Raw genomic sequence first — 17,385 nt, 5'->3', positions numbered from 1 at the left:
TGCTCATTCGAAGGGCCCATGCTTAGCTAAGAGAGTTCCAACCATGGGAGGCAAATAAAGTGAACCTGTCTTCCATTATAGTTGCTGTCTTCCATTATGGTGGTGCAGATGATGTCATATGCTATACTAGCACATTTGAGCTGGTGAAAAAGTAACATCATTTTTATCCATTATAAAGGGTTTTATAGTTTACCATAATTGCGAATAGTTATAAAGCAAATGGTTGGCCTTATCATATCTACAAAATTAAAGAGGTAACGATTCCAATCTCCATACTTCCATGTTGAACTCTTGATGCAGGAGTAAATTGAAGAACTGGTTATGTAAGGTTCAAATTGAATCCACTTTATGTTTTAGATTTTTAGTTTGTATTTGGATATTGAGTTTAAATGATGGATTCATATCTAATTAGAAAATCCATTGTGATAGGAATCTATCTTAATTAGAGTTGATCAATTAAGTATTTGGTTTTAATTGTGTGATTAGTAATGATAGCATGAAATCATTCCCGTTCTCTGTTGTAAGTTTGATGCAGCGTACAAGAGAACTGCTCCTGAACCCCCACAAAAATCGATAAACCTATGATACTAAAAAAACTAAGAGAAATAGAAATTTGCATGAAAACTAACTAAAATTCGTCAATAATTCATTCATCAACCCAAGGGTGGAGCCAGGAATCTAAACTTGGGTGGGCATTGATGCACAATAAAAAACCAATTTTAAACCCTAATCCTAACAAACATGCTTCATAAATATGCTAATTGGAAAAAATTTAAAATTGTAACCAAAACCAAGCATGCATTAATGGAATCATGTTTAATGATGATTAAAAAAATGCAAAAATGCCTAATTAAATATTCATTTCATGCATAATGCTAATTAAAAAAATACAAAAACCCTTAAAACCATAACTTAACATTTATGGCATTGAAAGAAAATAAAATGACCGTAAATCCTAACAAACATCATTCTTAGGTATGCTAATTGAAAAAACAAAAAACCATAAAATTATAAGGAAAATCAAGCATGCATCCATCAAATCATGTTTAATGTTGATTGAAAAAAAAAACCACAGGAATGCCTAATTAAATGTTCATGTCATGCCTAATGCTAAGTGGAAAAAACACAAAAACCATAAAACCATAACTGAACATTTATTCCATTTAAAAAAAACAATAAAAAGACCCTCAATCCTAACAAACATTATTCATAGATATGCTAATTAAAAAAAAACCTAAAAAATCCAACCAAAATCAAGTATGCATTCATGAAATATGTTTAATGTTGATTAAAAAAACACAAAGACACTTAATTAAATATCCCTGTCATGGCTAATGCTAATTGGAGAAAAAACACAAAAAAACATGCAACCATAATTAAACATTCACGCTATTAAAAAAAAAATAAATAACCCAAACCCTATCAAAACATAATGCATTATGTTAACCTGTAATGTGCATGTGCAGTGCACAAAAACAAGATTCAGCTATACTACCAAAAGAGAGAGAGAGAGAGAGAGAGAGAGAGAGAGAGAGAGAGAGAGAGAGAGAGAGGATCAACATTACCACTCAGGAAGATCAACAAAATGTTGAACCCATGAACCAAACAAGATAGAAAACAAAAATAAAATATAGAAAAATAAAAAGCTAAAGAAAAAGAAACTACAGACAGATTGCAATAGACAACAAAGCCAAGCTCAACCAAGATCCGCTGGACTAGAAGGAACCACCGATGAGTGAACGTTGATCAGAGGGAAGGAGAGGTCTCTAAGATGCATACGTAGAATCACATATACATCAACCACAATTTTATGAACAAGATTATTAAGGACGACAAGAATTTGATGAAAAAACAGCATCATTGTGTGTCATCCAAACAAACCATCAAGTAGTAAGCAACCACGTCTTTTAGATCAGTCTCCACCATATGTATAACAAAATAAATGAAACTTTTTTTATAATAAGATCTTTTTGTTTAGATGGAAAACCCTTAGGTCTGCTTAGACAATACCAAAAAAATCTAAGCGACTATTTGGTACCTAAAGTTAACAATGTTTCTTAATTGAATTTTTGAAAAATAATGGCGGTTCACAAAAGCATCAGAAAATTGCTTAGTTTTTAGGAATGTGCTCGTGATGCACAAAAAAAAAGCAAAGAGAAGGATTTAGCTATATTAACAAAATTATGATTGAATATGAAAATAGTACCAAAATTCCTCTCCAAAATTCAGTAAGTAAATAAATAAATAACCAAAAAGTTGAACATAAATATCATTTATTGATTCTACCAATTGTAACATCTAAAAAATTATTTCTTCAAACAAAAGGCAAGAGGCCAATGGAACCCATAGCCTAAATCAACCTTAATCTTACCAATAAAAAATTTATAAAAAACACAAGAAAAAACTGAACAAACAAACAATATCCAAAAAAACCTCGAACGAACACATTAAGAAACGAACCATGTGTGACTCCAAATGAATTTCGATTTGGAGTCATGAATCAGAATAAGAAGAGGCCTCTTGTTGATTCTCATGCAAAGAAGCACCATGTACATACCTCAAGGGTAAAAACACCTCCAGCTGTCCTCTTTCATTCTATGGGTGACCACCAAGACAACTTACTTAATTAGTGAACAAGTGCAAAAAACAAAGATGGGTGGTGGACACAAATCAAAGAGGCACATCCATGCATCCACTTAAGTGAAGTTAGGACCTTCCAACTTATGCACAAATGCTCACAACAACAAAAAAACAGAACCAACCAAACAAACATGCCAACAAGTGAAGAAAATGGCTTGCCTTTTTGGATTGAGACAAGGAGAGTGTCGTTTGTGAGGGCCTCGAGTCGACATCGTAGAGCTCCCAAATGATAGGCAGCCGAAGGTGCAAGATGAGTTGCCTGCGTCAAGAAGTTTAATAGAGAGAGAGAGATACGAAGAAGCGACTGCAACCGTGGTATCAGAATTGGAATTTGGGAACTAAGGGGGAGGGTGTTGGTCATACATGACTATGAATGACCATGTTTATGCATGGATTCATGCATTGAGGAGAGAGAGGTGGGCCCACTCTCTCTCCAACGCATGAACCACCCAATAGTAGGCCTATCCAAATGAGGCATATTCAAATATGTCTCATCTTGATAGACATGCATAAAGTGTGTTACGGTTACAATTTTCTCTAAAGAGAAAAAGTCGGTAGAATCTCGATTTTGCTGGGCAACGACCACCTAAGGGAGCCGTAGTTCCAGCAACTCTCCTTTTTTAAGGCAAGTTTCTCGCTCAATATGAGACACAAAAAACAAAAAGAGAAAGATCCCCCTTGAAGAAGGCTTTATATCATTTCAATATCTTTTGCTCTCTCTATCTCTTCCTCTGGTGAACTTTGTGCATGGACACTCGATCCTTCAGTGGTATCAAAGCTCAGGCCCTTGCTATGCACGGAGACTCACCCACATCACTTTCAAAGCAATCAGTGTTCGTCGATCGTCGTTCGAGGTTGCAGATTGCCACTCGGGGTCGTTGATCGTCGTTCACACCAACACACTCGAAAGCAAAATAAGGAAAATCATAGATCGATCAATACAAATTTTATTTTTTTTAAGGCTTTCATAAAAAAACCCTACCAACAGTAAAAAGCATAGTGTTATCTAAGCTCGGGTCTATCTTGTTGACTGCTACTAGAAAATGGAGGAGGAAGAAGATCCACTCACTTTTCTATGTTCTTTGTGGGGGGTAGAGATCTTCTTCTCCGTTTTTCTTAAGTCTCTCAGCTAACGACAGAGGGCACCTTCCTTCCTCTCGTGAATCGGGGTCTGCATCAAGTCTCTATATTAAGGCATCAAAACATTTTTTTAAGTAACCTTTTGTTTGTTGCCGAAAAAGAAAAGAAGAAGAAAAAAACTATAGGAGGTCACCAGATTCCGGCGAGCCATGTTCTCAACAACAAAAAGGGGTAAGGAAAGGAGATTGTCACCTGCTCGATGCCGAGGCCGGTGATCTCCTTCTCTGGTGCTGCCTCTACCCTTCTGCGGCAAGAGTCCAGTCATCGGAGACTAAAAAAAGGCGGAGTAGCGGCGAGTGAAACAGAAAGAAACCAGTTTACAAATTTTTTCGGTGTTTAGGTTTTCCTTAAACTATCTTCGTCAATTTTATTCCTTTTTAAGGTGAAATTATAAGTGTACCCTTGCTCCTTTTTATAATTTTTTTATATCCCTTTGCAGTTCATTTACTATTTTGCCTCTGGTTATTTCTATTAATTATAGTTATATCCTACTATTTAAATTTACTATTATACCTTATGTGACTTTGGTATTTACATAAGTATCCTCTATGTTACAAAACATAGGTTTCTCTTTCTGGTAATTCCAGAAAGAGACCTAGATGCTGGAAAATGCCTAAGGTAGACTTCTAATTTTTTAAAAATTACAAAAACACTCTTGAACTTTTTTTATTAACTTAGAAAGTTTTGTTTATTACTTTAAGGGTTCTTTTTTTATAGTACTGACTGTTGCCTCTTTTGAAATTGTAGAAAAGTAGTTAGTTTATTCAGTTTGGCTTGTAAAGCCTTATTTTGACTAAAATAGGTTAAGAATTGATTGTCTTCTATATTTTTTGATATTTGCATGATAAAATGTCTTATATCATTTACTTCTTGATTATGAAAATAATACTTTGGGTACTCATGGCTAATGTTATGTTGTTTATCCTTTTGTTGGATGTCAAACATATTTTTATGATATCTTGCCAATATATAATAACAAATATCAGAAAAATGTCTAGTAGGGTCTGTGCTACCGAGTTAGCTAAAACTAATAAATTGAATAGAAACAATTTTCATATCTAAAAGAGGACGATTCCTCTTGTTTTGACCTTAGAGGGCATCAAGAATGCCCCAAATACTAAAATGAGAGACCCTAATGATAAAGCTCCTGAAGTAGATAAAAATGCTTATATCAAATATAAAAAAGATAACATGTTAGCCAGAACGATCATGCTCACATATATGGATGATGATCTCATTAGAGTGTTTGAAGATTACCTCACTATAAAGTAACATTTGAAGTCATCTCAAATAAATATGATACTACCTCAGGAACCCACATTCAATTTCTCTTAGAGCAATATAATTCATGTAAGATGCAAGAAAATGAAAATGTAGTTGACCACGTGAATACAATGTTAGTAATGGCAAAGGACTTGGGCATTGTTGGGAATATGATTCCTAATCGTATGCAGATATCTACTATTCTGCATAGCCCCTCATCTTTATGTAAGATTGTCCAAACTGCATTCAGGTTGAACTCAAAAAACATAACATTGGAAGAGCTGCCAACTTAGCTAAAAACTAAGCAACAACATATGCAGTAAGACAAGAAGAGAAAATTACATTTTCGCTAAAGATGCTTCTAGTAGTATCCATAGTCCTTCCAGGCACCCACATTTCAAAAGAAAGTTCTTCAAAAATAATGACAAATTTGATAAGAAAAAGGGTCCAACATTTCGCAAGCCGCAGGTAATCATCTCTCATGTAAAGTATTTCAAGTGTGAAAAACTTGGACACTTTAAGAAAGATTGTTAGAGTCGATCGAACAACAACAACAGGAACAATAAAAATGACAAGCAAAAGGAGATGCATGATATAATCTGCGTGATATCAGAATGCTCATATTTTGATCAAGCACTTTCTGGATGGTGGGTGGATTCGGGAGCGACGCGACATATAGCCAAGAACAAGGAAGGAATGGTAGACATGGTCGAGTATAAACCCGGAGAACATCGGGTGTATATGGGGAACAACACCTACTCTGGTCTTATGGGTGTTGAGACTTATCGTATTGAAACCCCAAGAAACAATGTTCTATTATCAAATGTTTTGTTTATACCGTCTATGAGATGGAACCTAGTGTCTATTTCAGCATTGGTCAATAAGTAGTTTGAAGTTATGGTTTTACCTAGAAAGGTCATTATGGGCAAACATAGTCGAATTTTGTTTGATGGGGTTTTTGACAAAGAACAAAGATTATTTAAAATTTCAAATTATGAGATGAATAAAATTTTATCTATTTCTGCTTATATTGATAATGTCCTTAATGCGTATGTAAATGTATGACACCAAAGACTTGAACATATTAATTTAAAAAAAATAAAGAAACTTGTTAAATTAAATATAATGTCTAACTTTGAATAAACATCTTTTCACAGATATGAATAATGTATTTATGAAAAAATGATCAGAAAACCATTTTCAAATAATGTAATTACAATATCTGAATTGCTAGAAATCTTTTATTTAGATATTTGTGATTCCTTCATGACCCAAATCTATAAAGAAATGCAATATTTTATATCTTTTATTGATGACTATTCAAGATATAGTTATATATATCTTATAAATATAATTATGAAGCATTAGAAAAATTTAAAGAATATCATCAAGAAGTTGAAACTCAACTTGGTATAAAGATTAAAGTTTTACGGTCTGATCGATGAGGAGAACATACCTCAAATAATTTTTTTGAATATTCTAAGGCTAACAGATCAGACCTCAAACTACAACTTTGAGAACACCTCAATAAAATGGTGTGACTAAAAGATATAATGATTCTTCTTGGCATAGTTAGATGCATGTTGTCTAATGCTTCGTTACACAAAGTATTTTGGGGAGAAGCAATGCATATAATAGCATATGTTTTAAATGGGATTTCATATAAGGCTATAGTCTCTACACCTTATGAGTTATGAATTATAAGAAAACCTAACCTAAGTCACATTCGTAGATGGGGTTTAGTAGCTCATATAAAGGTTATAGAGCGATCAAGAGATAAACTTGATAGCAAATCCATAAGGTGTATCTTTATTGGATATCTTAAAGGATTCAAAGGTTATAGATTCTACCATTCTGATAAAGGTTTAATTGAAGGTAGAGATATTATATTCTTAGAAGATCAAAACATGAAACCAGTTATTCTTGAAATAAATGGATATGATCCACTTGATTTCTACTATAACTCTGATGATTCACAAGAACAATTAAGTAATGATGAACCAACTGTTAGTACTCATACTTCTCATCAGAATAAGATTAGCCACAAAAGGTCTAGGGCTTCCCCATCATACTTTGATGACTATTATGTTTACTTGTCGTAGGAACTGTGTTATGCCTTAGACCTTAATGACATGGAAGATAACCTGTCATATAATGAGGCAATAAAATCACTTGAGTCAATAGACTGAGTAAAAGCCATGGACGAGAAAATTGAGTCTATTAAAAAAAATAAAGTCTGCAAATTGACTAATTTACCTAAGAAAATGAAAGTCATTGGCTGCAAATTGATTTTAAAGAAAAAATTCAAATCCGATGATAGTATTGATAAATTTAAATGTAGATTGGTAGCTAAAGGTTTTTCTAAAAAAGAAGGGTTAGACTATGTTGATACATATTCACCTGTTACAAAATTTGCATCAATAAGGATAATCCTCACTATTGTAGCTCATTACAATTTAGATGTACATCAAATGGATGTTAAAACTACATTCCTAAATGTTGATCTTAAGAAAACCATTTTTATGAAACAACCTGAAGGCTATGTTGTTGAATGCCAAGAAGATAAAGTATATTGGTTGAAAATATTTCTATACGAACTCAAGCAATTAGCACTTCATTTATACTAAAAGTTTTATAAGGCAATTACTTCATTGGTATTTATGACAAATAGATTTAACCATTGTTTTTATGTTCAGAAAAATGAGAGCAAATTCTCTATTCTCTCACTATATGTGGATGATATTTTTTTTATTGGAAACAACAATAATATGATTGTCAAAACTAAGTCATGGTTAAATTCTCAATTCAAGATAAAAAAAACATGTGAGAAGCATCTTATGTTCTTAGAATTAAAATCACACGAGACGTAAATTCGAAACTCTTGAGCTTGAGTTAAAAAATATATATTAATCATATACTAAAGAAATTTAGAATGAGTGATTGCAAGCCTGTTAGAATGACTGTGGTAAAAGGTATCAAATTAAGTAAGAATGATAGTCCAGGTAAAAGACAAGAAAGAGTGAATGACTCTTTTGCACAAGCTGTTAGAAGCTTGATGTATGTTATGTTGTGCACGAGGCTGATATCAGCTTTGATGTTGGCCTCATTAGTTGTTACTAGAGTAATCCTGGTTGGCATCACTGGCAAGCAATGTAGAAAATATTTTGATATTTAATAGGGATTATAAATTTGAAATTGTGTTTTCAAGATGATGCCTTAGAACCGACTCGATATTCTGATGTTGATTTTGTTGGCAGCAGAGATTATAGTAAATTCACTTCTTGATATGTTTTTCTCCTTGGAGGAGTTGTTCCTTGGTCATGCAAGAAATAATGTTGCATAGCTTCGCATACTCAGGAAGAAAAATATATTAATTGTAATGCTGCTTCTACATTTATCATTTGGTAAGCCACTTCATTAATGATTTGAATCAAGATATAACCAACGAGCTAGTACAACTTTATTGTGATAACCAAGTTATCATCTTTCTTACGAAGAGTGGAGCAAATAGTTCTAAAAATAAACATATAATGGTAAAATATCATTATATTCATGACATGATTGAAAAGAATGAAATTTCAATCAGTTACTTACCTACATTTGAAACTGACTTACCTATGTTTAATATGATTGTTGATCCCTTAACAAAAGGCATATCAAATGAGTTGTTTATGAGATTAAGATATGTCTAATGAGACATATAGCTGGATGAGTAATAAAAAAAATAACTCATTTCAGGAACTTTGATGCAGGTAAAATACTCCAACAGTGAGAGGTAAAATCCTGCATTGTGATACTATTCACATGGTCAAGTGAGAGATGTTTACGCATGAATTTATGAGTTAAGGAAAGAGGTGAGCCGACTCTTCTCCAACATATGAACTACCCAATAGTAAGCCTATCCAAATGAGACATTTAAATATGCCTCATCTGGGTAAACATGCATAAAGTATGTTCTAGTTATATCTCCCTCTAAGAATACAAAGATGATAGAATCTCGATTTTGCTGGGCAACGGCTACTCAGAGTGTAATAACCATATTTTTATTATTAATGGAAAATTCTTTTTATACATAAATGGTTTGATTTGGGCCTAGGATCCATGTTCCGGATCCAGGATCCATATATATGTATAACCTCGTATACATATAGACCTATTGAATATATATATATATATATATCAAAATTTAAAATACAAAATATATATATATTATGAAACAATATTTCAGACCCGAAATTGGATCTGTATGAGTCCAAATCGCGGACCCTAATAAGCATCGGATCCACGGCAAGTTCGCGGGTCTTGAACCCTGACCCGGGCCTCGCCCTGCATTACCGTAAGTAAAAAAAATGTGTTCTCACTTAAGAGCGCTACAGGGCGGCTCGATAGTAAGAAGCGTTAGGGTTCTCTCAGGACCCTAACACAGGTAATGGCTAAAAAGGGAGGGCTTATGCGCAACTGCCGGGGGAGGGATGCTCCTTCCTTTTCGGGGGTCGCCCCTCTTCAAAAAGGGGTCCCAAACCCCTCTTCCTCCCTTGGTACCTCTCTCTTCCCTCTACCTCTCATCTCTCTCTTCCTCACGCCCTGTCTCCCTATTTCTCTCTCGGTTCCTCTCCCTCTCGGCTTGAGCTCCACTCTCACGACAGCACCCTCCAGATCGTCGATTAAGGTAGGGATCTGTAGATTTTTTTTAGGGTATTGAGTGTGCCGGGTGTGTGCATGTGAGAAACTTAAGGGAAATCCCCAAAGTAGGGGGGAGGGGATCTTTGCTAACCCTAAACTGATAACCCCAAATCGTTGAGTTGGGGGTTTCAAGTTTTTATTTAAGGGATTTAAGGATTTTTGAAAACCCCAAATCGTTTGATTTGGGGATTTCGACTGTCAATGAATGAGGCTTTTCGACCCTCAAGAATGAGGGGCTTTCATATTTGCGATTCAGTAAAGGGGGTATTGCAAGGGCTAACGAAAACCCCAAATCGCTCGATTTGGGGATTCTGGTTGCCATGGACCCAAAAAAATTATTAATAATATGTTTAGGGCCGCCGAAAACCCCAAATTGACAGATTTGGGGATTTTAGGCGGATAAACAAAAGGGGTTTAGCGATGTCTGTGTAATTCAAAGTTTTGTTTACCTTTAAGTTTTTCTTTTGGGATATTATTTTGCATATCGGATACGTCTTGCAATCAGTAGGTAGGGATTTGAGAACTGTGAGACGTCTGGTGATGTACTCTAAAAATATTCAGTGACAGATGCAATTTTATAGCGTTATTTAAATTCTTTTTATTCACTTAGTTTTGAAAGAAAAAGGGGGAAATGTTCGGTTCTGCGTGGACTATATACGCAAACCATGCGAATTGCTGGTTTGATTCAGAAGCTTTTATTAAATACATGTTTTTGTGTGTTTATTGTTTTAGCAAAAATCGATGGCTGACAAATCTTCTTCCTGCAACAACATCCCTCAAGTGTTGGTTCTGAGGCACGGGTTCTTTCTTTTGAATCATGTGAGAAATCGAATACGGATTCAATTTCCATGCGGTAATTTAGTGTAAAACCATGTGGATGAGTGAATCCAAACTTTTACTCTATGATCCATGGATGGAATCCATGTATTTTCATTTATGGAATAACATACTTTTTATAAAACAAAATTTTGTTTACGATGGAGGTGCTTACTCATACTGAATAACGACCTCCATATGTATGCATGTGAGTGCCTGATAAAATATCGAATAATACATGTATTCTTGGTTGAAAGTTGTATAACAGTGGATGAGTCAGAAAATTTTCTTTTAATGTGTTAGCATGCATTTATATGTTCATCCAGCTGCCACTGAGTTACATTATGGCACAGTAAAGATCTTATGCAACATGTTTCTTGCCTCTGTTAGCATGATACCATCTCATCTTGGCATCTTGAAACTATGCCATTCTGAGACACCAGGTATCCTAGTAAAGCGATGCAAAGCATAGCGGATCCCCTTTGATCTTGTAATTCATTTGCATGGAAATTGATATTGACAAGTTTCTTTATTTCCTGGGGCAGTTGTAGGTCATTGAAAGGATGTACTTACTTGCTAAGGCTGGTTATACCCTATTAATTTTGGGGCATCATGAAAATGTTTGTATAACCAAAGGATAGTACGTTGGCATTGGATTGATCCATATTTGTTTTACATTTCTGTAGAGCACTAGAAGTCATGGTAATATTTAATAAAGCATTACTCTTTCCAGAATAAAGCTCAATCAAACTAAGCTCATTAAAAGACACATTGTTATGTTTCATCATATCATTTTCTGGGTTTATAATGCATCAGGTGGGAATTTTCAAATGCTATTATTATTGTTGAGCCTTTTGTCTTGGCTGATCTTTGGATGCTCTATTATGTGACACGATTTCTTGTAACATTTCATACATATTAGTTCTTGTACAAGTATAATACATATTCTTGAAGGCATGTATGCACACAAATGCTCTCATGGACTCTTAAATCTGAATGAGCTGCATACTAATATTACAAAAAAATTGTAAACATAATAGGGATTTTAAAAAGGTTTCAAACAACAGTTAATATTTTAAGTTAATGGCAACTTAACATATTACTAGTACGTTGTGAGCTCCAGTTCTTTATGTAAAGAAGCTTGGACAAAATTTGTTGAAAGTGTTTTCACGCATGTCATCTTTTCAATCTACTTAAAGTACAATGATAGTTCATTTATGTTCACATATTTTGATTGGAACTGGTTCATTAATAAAAGTATGCATTTGACTTGAGTATGCATCCGAATTGAACAAAGACATGCTTAGGAATATTTTTGTGGCGTACACATGATACATGTTTGCATTTCTGAATGTACATATAAATTTTCAGAATGTGTAGTGTGCATGTATTTTGGTTCTCGAGACATGTCAAGATTTAGAATTATTTATATGCTTTGGCTTAATGTGATATGCTTAAGCATCATACTATATGAAGTTTGCTTCAAATGCATATGCATACATGAATTAATGTGTGTTTCACAGGTACATAAATGCATGAAATGTTCACTTGTCCCAATTGAGATGATTCATGAATGAATGCATGTATGTGAAATGATTTCGTAAAGGCACATGCACATGAATGGTGAACACATGCATATGAATGTGACATATCATGCACATGGTTAAATCAACATATATAAATATGCATTTGGAAACATATTGACATCATTGCATTCATTGCAAGTTGTTATGGTTTTTGCGTATGATGCATCAATGGTCTAAATGAATCATCACAGGCCTGGAGGGCCTTGAGTTTTGGTTGCTCTTTATTTAATTGTTTAAATGCATCACAAAAATCATATTTATATTATGGTTTTAATTGCGCTGTTCTATTGTTGCCATGGGTGGTAGACCATGAAGAGTTGCGCATACTGATTTGTGAGCTTATGGTTGCATGTTGTTTTGCAAGTCTATATTATTAATTTTGCATGTTGATTTGCAAATATATTTTTATTGCACTATATTGCACTGTTCTATGTGTTTCCATGGGCGGGAGTCCCGTGATGGTTCTCGTAGGTGTGGATGTAAGCTTTTGCTTTGTTTTTACATGCTGAATTGCAATACTCAATAATTGGCTTTTAATAAAAAGATAATGAATAAGAACAGTGTAATATACATTCTGGGATCTCCCATATGGAGAATGAAAATCTTAGAGGTCCGGTCTTGGGGAGACTGTGAGGATACAAAAACTCCGTGTGCTTTATTTTATCCCCTAAACCCGATATTGAGGTTCCTTCTCCTAACCATAATTTTAGAGAGAGTCTGTCACTTTGCTTAGAGGTGGTGTATTTGACACAACTGTTGTTGTTTTGGTACCAAGAAAGTGACACTTGTGGGCGTGGGGTATCCCTTGTGTCCCCGACATTAGATGTGGAAGTCTAATGTTCCGATGGATGATGTTGTTTCCTGATATCGGTCGAGGGCTAAGTTTGAAACTCAGTAATAAAATGCAAATTATGTGTTAAGCTACTCTGAGAACCTAACTTGACCTCGAGGATTTTACCTGTTTGGTGTATCCACGGGCAATGATAATTAAAAAGAGAAACTTAAATTATATGCATTTAATAGGGCATGTATATGAAAAAGAAAACTTTAATGAAAGATAATAAAGTGTTCATGCATTGCATATAAATCATGGTTATGTCTGCTATGCATTAGAACATGCATATGTTATCTGTTTTCTTAATTATTACATGTTGGTAGATGCATGATGTTTAATCTCTAATGTCTTGCTTATTTAAATTGCGATCCATGCTATTGCTCAATGATTTTTCATGCTTAGAAATTATTATTTGTTGCATGATTGCTTAATTGAAATTATGAAGTTGGCATAATTGCTTTTTTCTGAATGTTTGCATGAAATTGTATTTGTATTTTTTTATCTCACTTATTTCATTAGAAGTACTTGTGCTCAGGGTTTCGATTCTGACACCCTACTTCTATGGTTTTTTGCAATCGCAGGTGATCAGTGAAGTGACTGACTGCTGAGAGAGTTACGAGTGTCACCTTCTTGATGAACGGTTCACAAAGGGACAATGTGACTCAGTTTTTCGTTATTTACTTTTATGTCATTTAAAATAGTTCTAATATGTCTTTTGCAATTATTATTAGATGCTCTCTCTTTCATGATTAATAAATAATGTGTTGTTTATGGGTTGTGATGATAAGTGTAAGCTCTATTGTGGTGTGTGGTTATCCAGCTGAAATTGAAACTGTAAGGACCTTGAGTCTCTAGGATTGTTTCCGCGCTTGTTTAAAAAAAAATTGCACATTTTCAAGAGGTATGAGTTGGGTCGTTACATAGAGGAGGAGCAGTTTCAACAACTCTTTTTTTTTAAGGAGAAGTTTTCGCTTAATATAAGAGGCAAAAAACAAAAAGGGAATGATCCCCTGAAGAAAGCCTTACACCATTTCAATATCTCTTGCTCTCTCTATCTCTTTCTCCAATGAACTTTGTGCAGCCACACTCGATCCTTTAGAGGGTCTCCCAATCCTTTCTATCATTCATAGGGCCTCTGGTAAGAGAGGCTAGTATACATCACCTTGTGTAGGATGTTGCAAATTCTAATCCCAATGGTGCTGTTGTATAACTGGTAGAGGTCTGCCTAACCCCAACTAGCCTATAAAAAAAATGAAGGGGGAGGGCTGGGGCGCCCCCATTTGGGTCGGGTACAACGTTGTTCCGCCCTGCATCAACCTCTCTTTCTTCTCTTTCTCCTCTCCATGAATATTTATAACGAACAAAAGAAAAACCCTAAAAACCTTAATATTAATATGGATACGAGATAAATCCCAAACTCAAATAAAATTAAAACAAGATTCAAAAACCAATATTCTATTTAATAAGTTAAAAAAACACAAAAAATCAAGTGGATTCAAATAGACCATGTGAACCCAATAGTATTTCGCTACAACTCTTGCCTTTCACCGAAGATGACGGGCCAATTCAAACAAGTTGATACCTTCAAAATCGTGGGATTGAGGGGCAGATGCCAGAGATAATGGCAAGGCCTTCGGCCCCACTTGATAGTGGCCTTTACCGTGAGAAGCCAATTACTACCGTCGTTACCAACAACTGGGTTGTCCTTAACTTGGCCAATTCCTTTCCAAATCATGCACGACTCATTAGCGTGGAATTGAATTGAATAGCCATATACTGACTTCGGCCGGTAATGGTTTTTGGTCTTCACAATCGTCCACTATGTAATAGAATAGACCATAATTGAATACGGGCCCCTTCCAAACCTGCTCCCGTTGAATTGCCGGAAGTAAAGCAATTCCAGCTTAATCAAATGGAGGGGACCTACCACTGACCTGACCCCCTTTCCTCCCGACACACTCAACCATTACTAAAGGAGTGCCGATCGGGTCCAAGGGGTATATTACCGTCAAGGGGGGCCATACTCATGTGATGAATAAAGGGTCCGGGGACACTAAAACACTTTGGTTTTGCTTTTATTTTAAGCCATTCATTTTGCAAGCTCTACATGATTGAAGGCCCCGAGTAATTCAAATCCTATCCTCTCAGCTTTTAAACAACGCAATTTTTTTATTTGATGTAAATGAATCAAACAGAGCGAGCTCGGCTCGGTAGGTCAAAAAGTTAAAATCCTGCCGCTGTTTTGTTTTTTTTTTTTTTTGGGGGGGGGGGGGAGAAAGGTTAGAATCTTGTAACAAGCCAGCAAGAACTTGGCTACCCAGATGCCCAACCCAATGTGTAGCACAAGCCCCGGGACAGAGGTCCTATTTTCGGAGTTTCAGGCTGTCAGCACAGCGGCCGTAGGCATGGCAGGATGAAGCAGAGCGACCAGGCCTCCGTGCCGGTTGCGATTTCTTCAGGTTATAAATTCAAAATCAAGAAAAAAAAACTCGGCGTAACAATCGAGGCTGAGTTACAAATGGCCCCCACTCACATTGACTATGACCGTGCACTTTAACTCACGAAGACCTCACCCGAGTTTTACAGGGTGACCGACGTGAGACGGCTCATCTGTGATGAACAATCCAACCAAATCAAAACAAAGAGCAAAAATCGTAAGATGCCAGAGATTTGAAGAGGATGGGTTCAAAGTAACAGCTCTCAATTGCGTTTTTTCCTTCACCTTTTCTTCACCTTTTTGCTGTTTGTTTCAAGAATTTACAGTGTGATATCCACAAAAAAAAAGGCAGCCAAAGTTCAAAAAACTCTCTCTCTACAAAGCAGGCATGGATTCCGGTCGCCACAAACCCATCGACGAATACTCCGCAGGCGAAGACGCATCCGTCAAATCGAACAGACCCTCGAACACGACAGGCTCCTCCTCCTCCAGTTCGAATCTGTACTCCCCGCCGGACAACCCAAACTCTGTGAATCCAAAGCTCGGAATCCCCTCATCAAAATCCCACAACCCAGCGAATCCAGCCACTTCGTTCCCGGCGGTAGAAGGGATCTCCGCAAGAACACCGTCATTCTCGCTCACGGCGTCATCGGAGCACGCCGGAGGAAGCCCCAACTCGTCGTCGGAGGCCTCAAGGAGGTACCCCAGATCCGGCTGGCCACAACCGTCGGTCCGTCTTGATAAAGCGTCGTCACCGCCGATCTCGTCCTGGAGAGACCTCATTACGGAGTTGAGGAGCTCCTCGGTGGTCGACTCCGATTCGGACCCCTTCTCCAAAGATCCCTTGTCGGCATCACCGTCGTCTTCAAGAAGACCGATAATATCAGACCTTAGCCGCTTGGCCTCGGCACAGAACTCCTCCTCTTCGTATTCTTCTTCTACTCGAGAACGCTTTCTCTTGTCACTGTAGTCCATTGCAGACGAAGACGATAAAGAAAACAAAATAAGGAAGCAGAGAAACCACAATTGCAGGGAAGACAACGAAAAGTACGGAATACGACGAGGAGAAGGAAAGAGGGAAGGGGTGGTTTTATAGGTGAAACCGCCCTCTCTATATATCCCTTTTTTTTTTCCTTAATATTTTGTTTATTTTATCCACTTTTTTTTAAAAGCCGTCTCAACAAAAAAACGTGTCAACCACAACTTTTGCTTTGGGGTAGCTAGCTGTCACGCATCAGTCGTTGGTTTTCGCATTGAATCGAATTTAAACGTTGGGTTTCAAGTCCGCAGACTGCGTTTCCACGTTCTGACGGGGACCCACGTGGCCCTCTTTGTTCACTTCCTGCCTGCTCCCTACTCGCGTAGCCACGGGATGCTCTGTCTTTTCTGACGTGTCTGCTACGCTGGCGCCTTCTCCCGCCGGGAAGCCAGAGCACTCGCATCGACACGTACGAAGCTTCTCGGGATCCGTGTCAACCATAGTTGTGACTTAAATGACACGTGTCCCTTATGAAGACTGAAGCTGTGGCTTGAGTTAACCTGGGGTGAGGGAAAGGTCTGTGGAAGGGTAACCGGCTAAGAGCTTACCTTGTTTTTTTCGCATGTATTTTCCTTGTTTTTTTTTTTTATGATAAAAACGAAGAAAGTGCTTGCTTGATATTAAATGAATTTAATATTTTCGGTGAGGATCATAATTGCATAAGGTAGCAAGTTGCCCGTCAATCACGTGGTGACGATGTGACGGCCCACTGAACTGGTCGTTGAAGGAAAAAAAAGGGTTAGAAAACGTGAGGACGGAGATATAGATAGGGCTCCCGTTTCGACGGTTCATCTTTTACCTTTTTTTTTTTTTTTAGACTATTGACTCACGCTCTAGACCGTCCGATCTCTAATAGAACGGTCTAGTCATTTAGAACGACTGGACGGTTTCGAATCTTTGGTCAGGGATTTGGTTTCACCTTTTGCGCGCACCGTACATGCAGGGT

The 17,385-nt window shown here is 36.5% G+C and overlaps 1 protein-coding gene across 1 annotated transcript; it reads right to left on the bottom strand.

The window, feature by feature from the left end:
• Positions 1 to 15,686: 15,686 nt before the first annotated feature.
• LOC149831502 (uncharacterized) lies at positions 15,687 to 16,471 on the bottom strand. The gene has a single exon (XM_090013920.1). The coding sequence runs from the start codon at positions 16,373 to 16,375 to the stop codon at positions 15,776 to 15,778; it is 600 nt and encodes a 199-aa protein (XP_089870046.1). The 5' UTR covers positions 16,376 to 16,471; the 3' UTR covers positions 15,687 to 15,775.
• Between the last annotated feature and the right edge of the window lie 914 nt (positions 16,472 to 17,385).

Source organism: Nuphar pumila, chromosome 7 (genome assembly GCF_984573655.1).
Source record: "Nuphar pumila chromosome 7, dmNupPumi1.hap1.1, whole genome shotgun sequence".
Classification (NCBI taxonomy): domain Eukaryota; kingdom Viridiplantae; phylum Streptophyta; class Magnoliopsida; order Nymphaeales; family Nymphaeaceae; genus Nuphar; species Nuphar pumila.
This window is presented reverse-complemented; position numbering and strand designations above follow the sequence as displayed.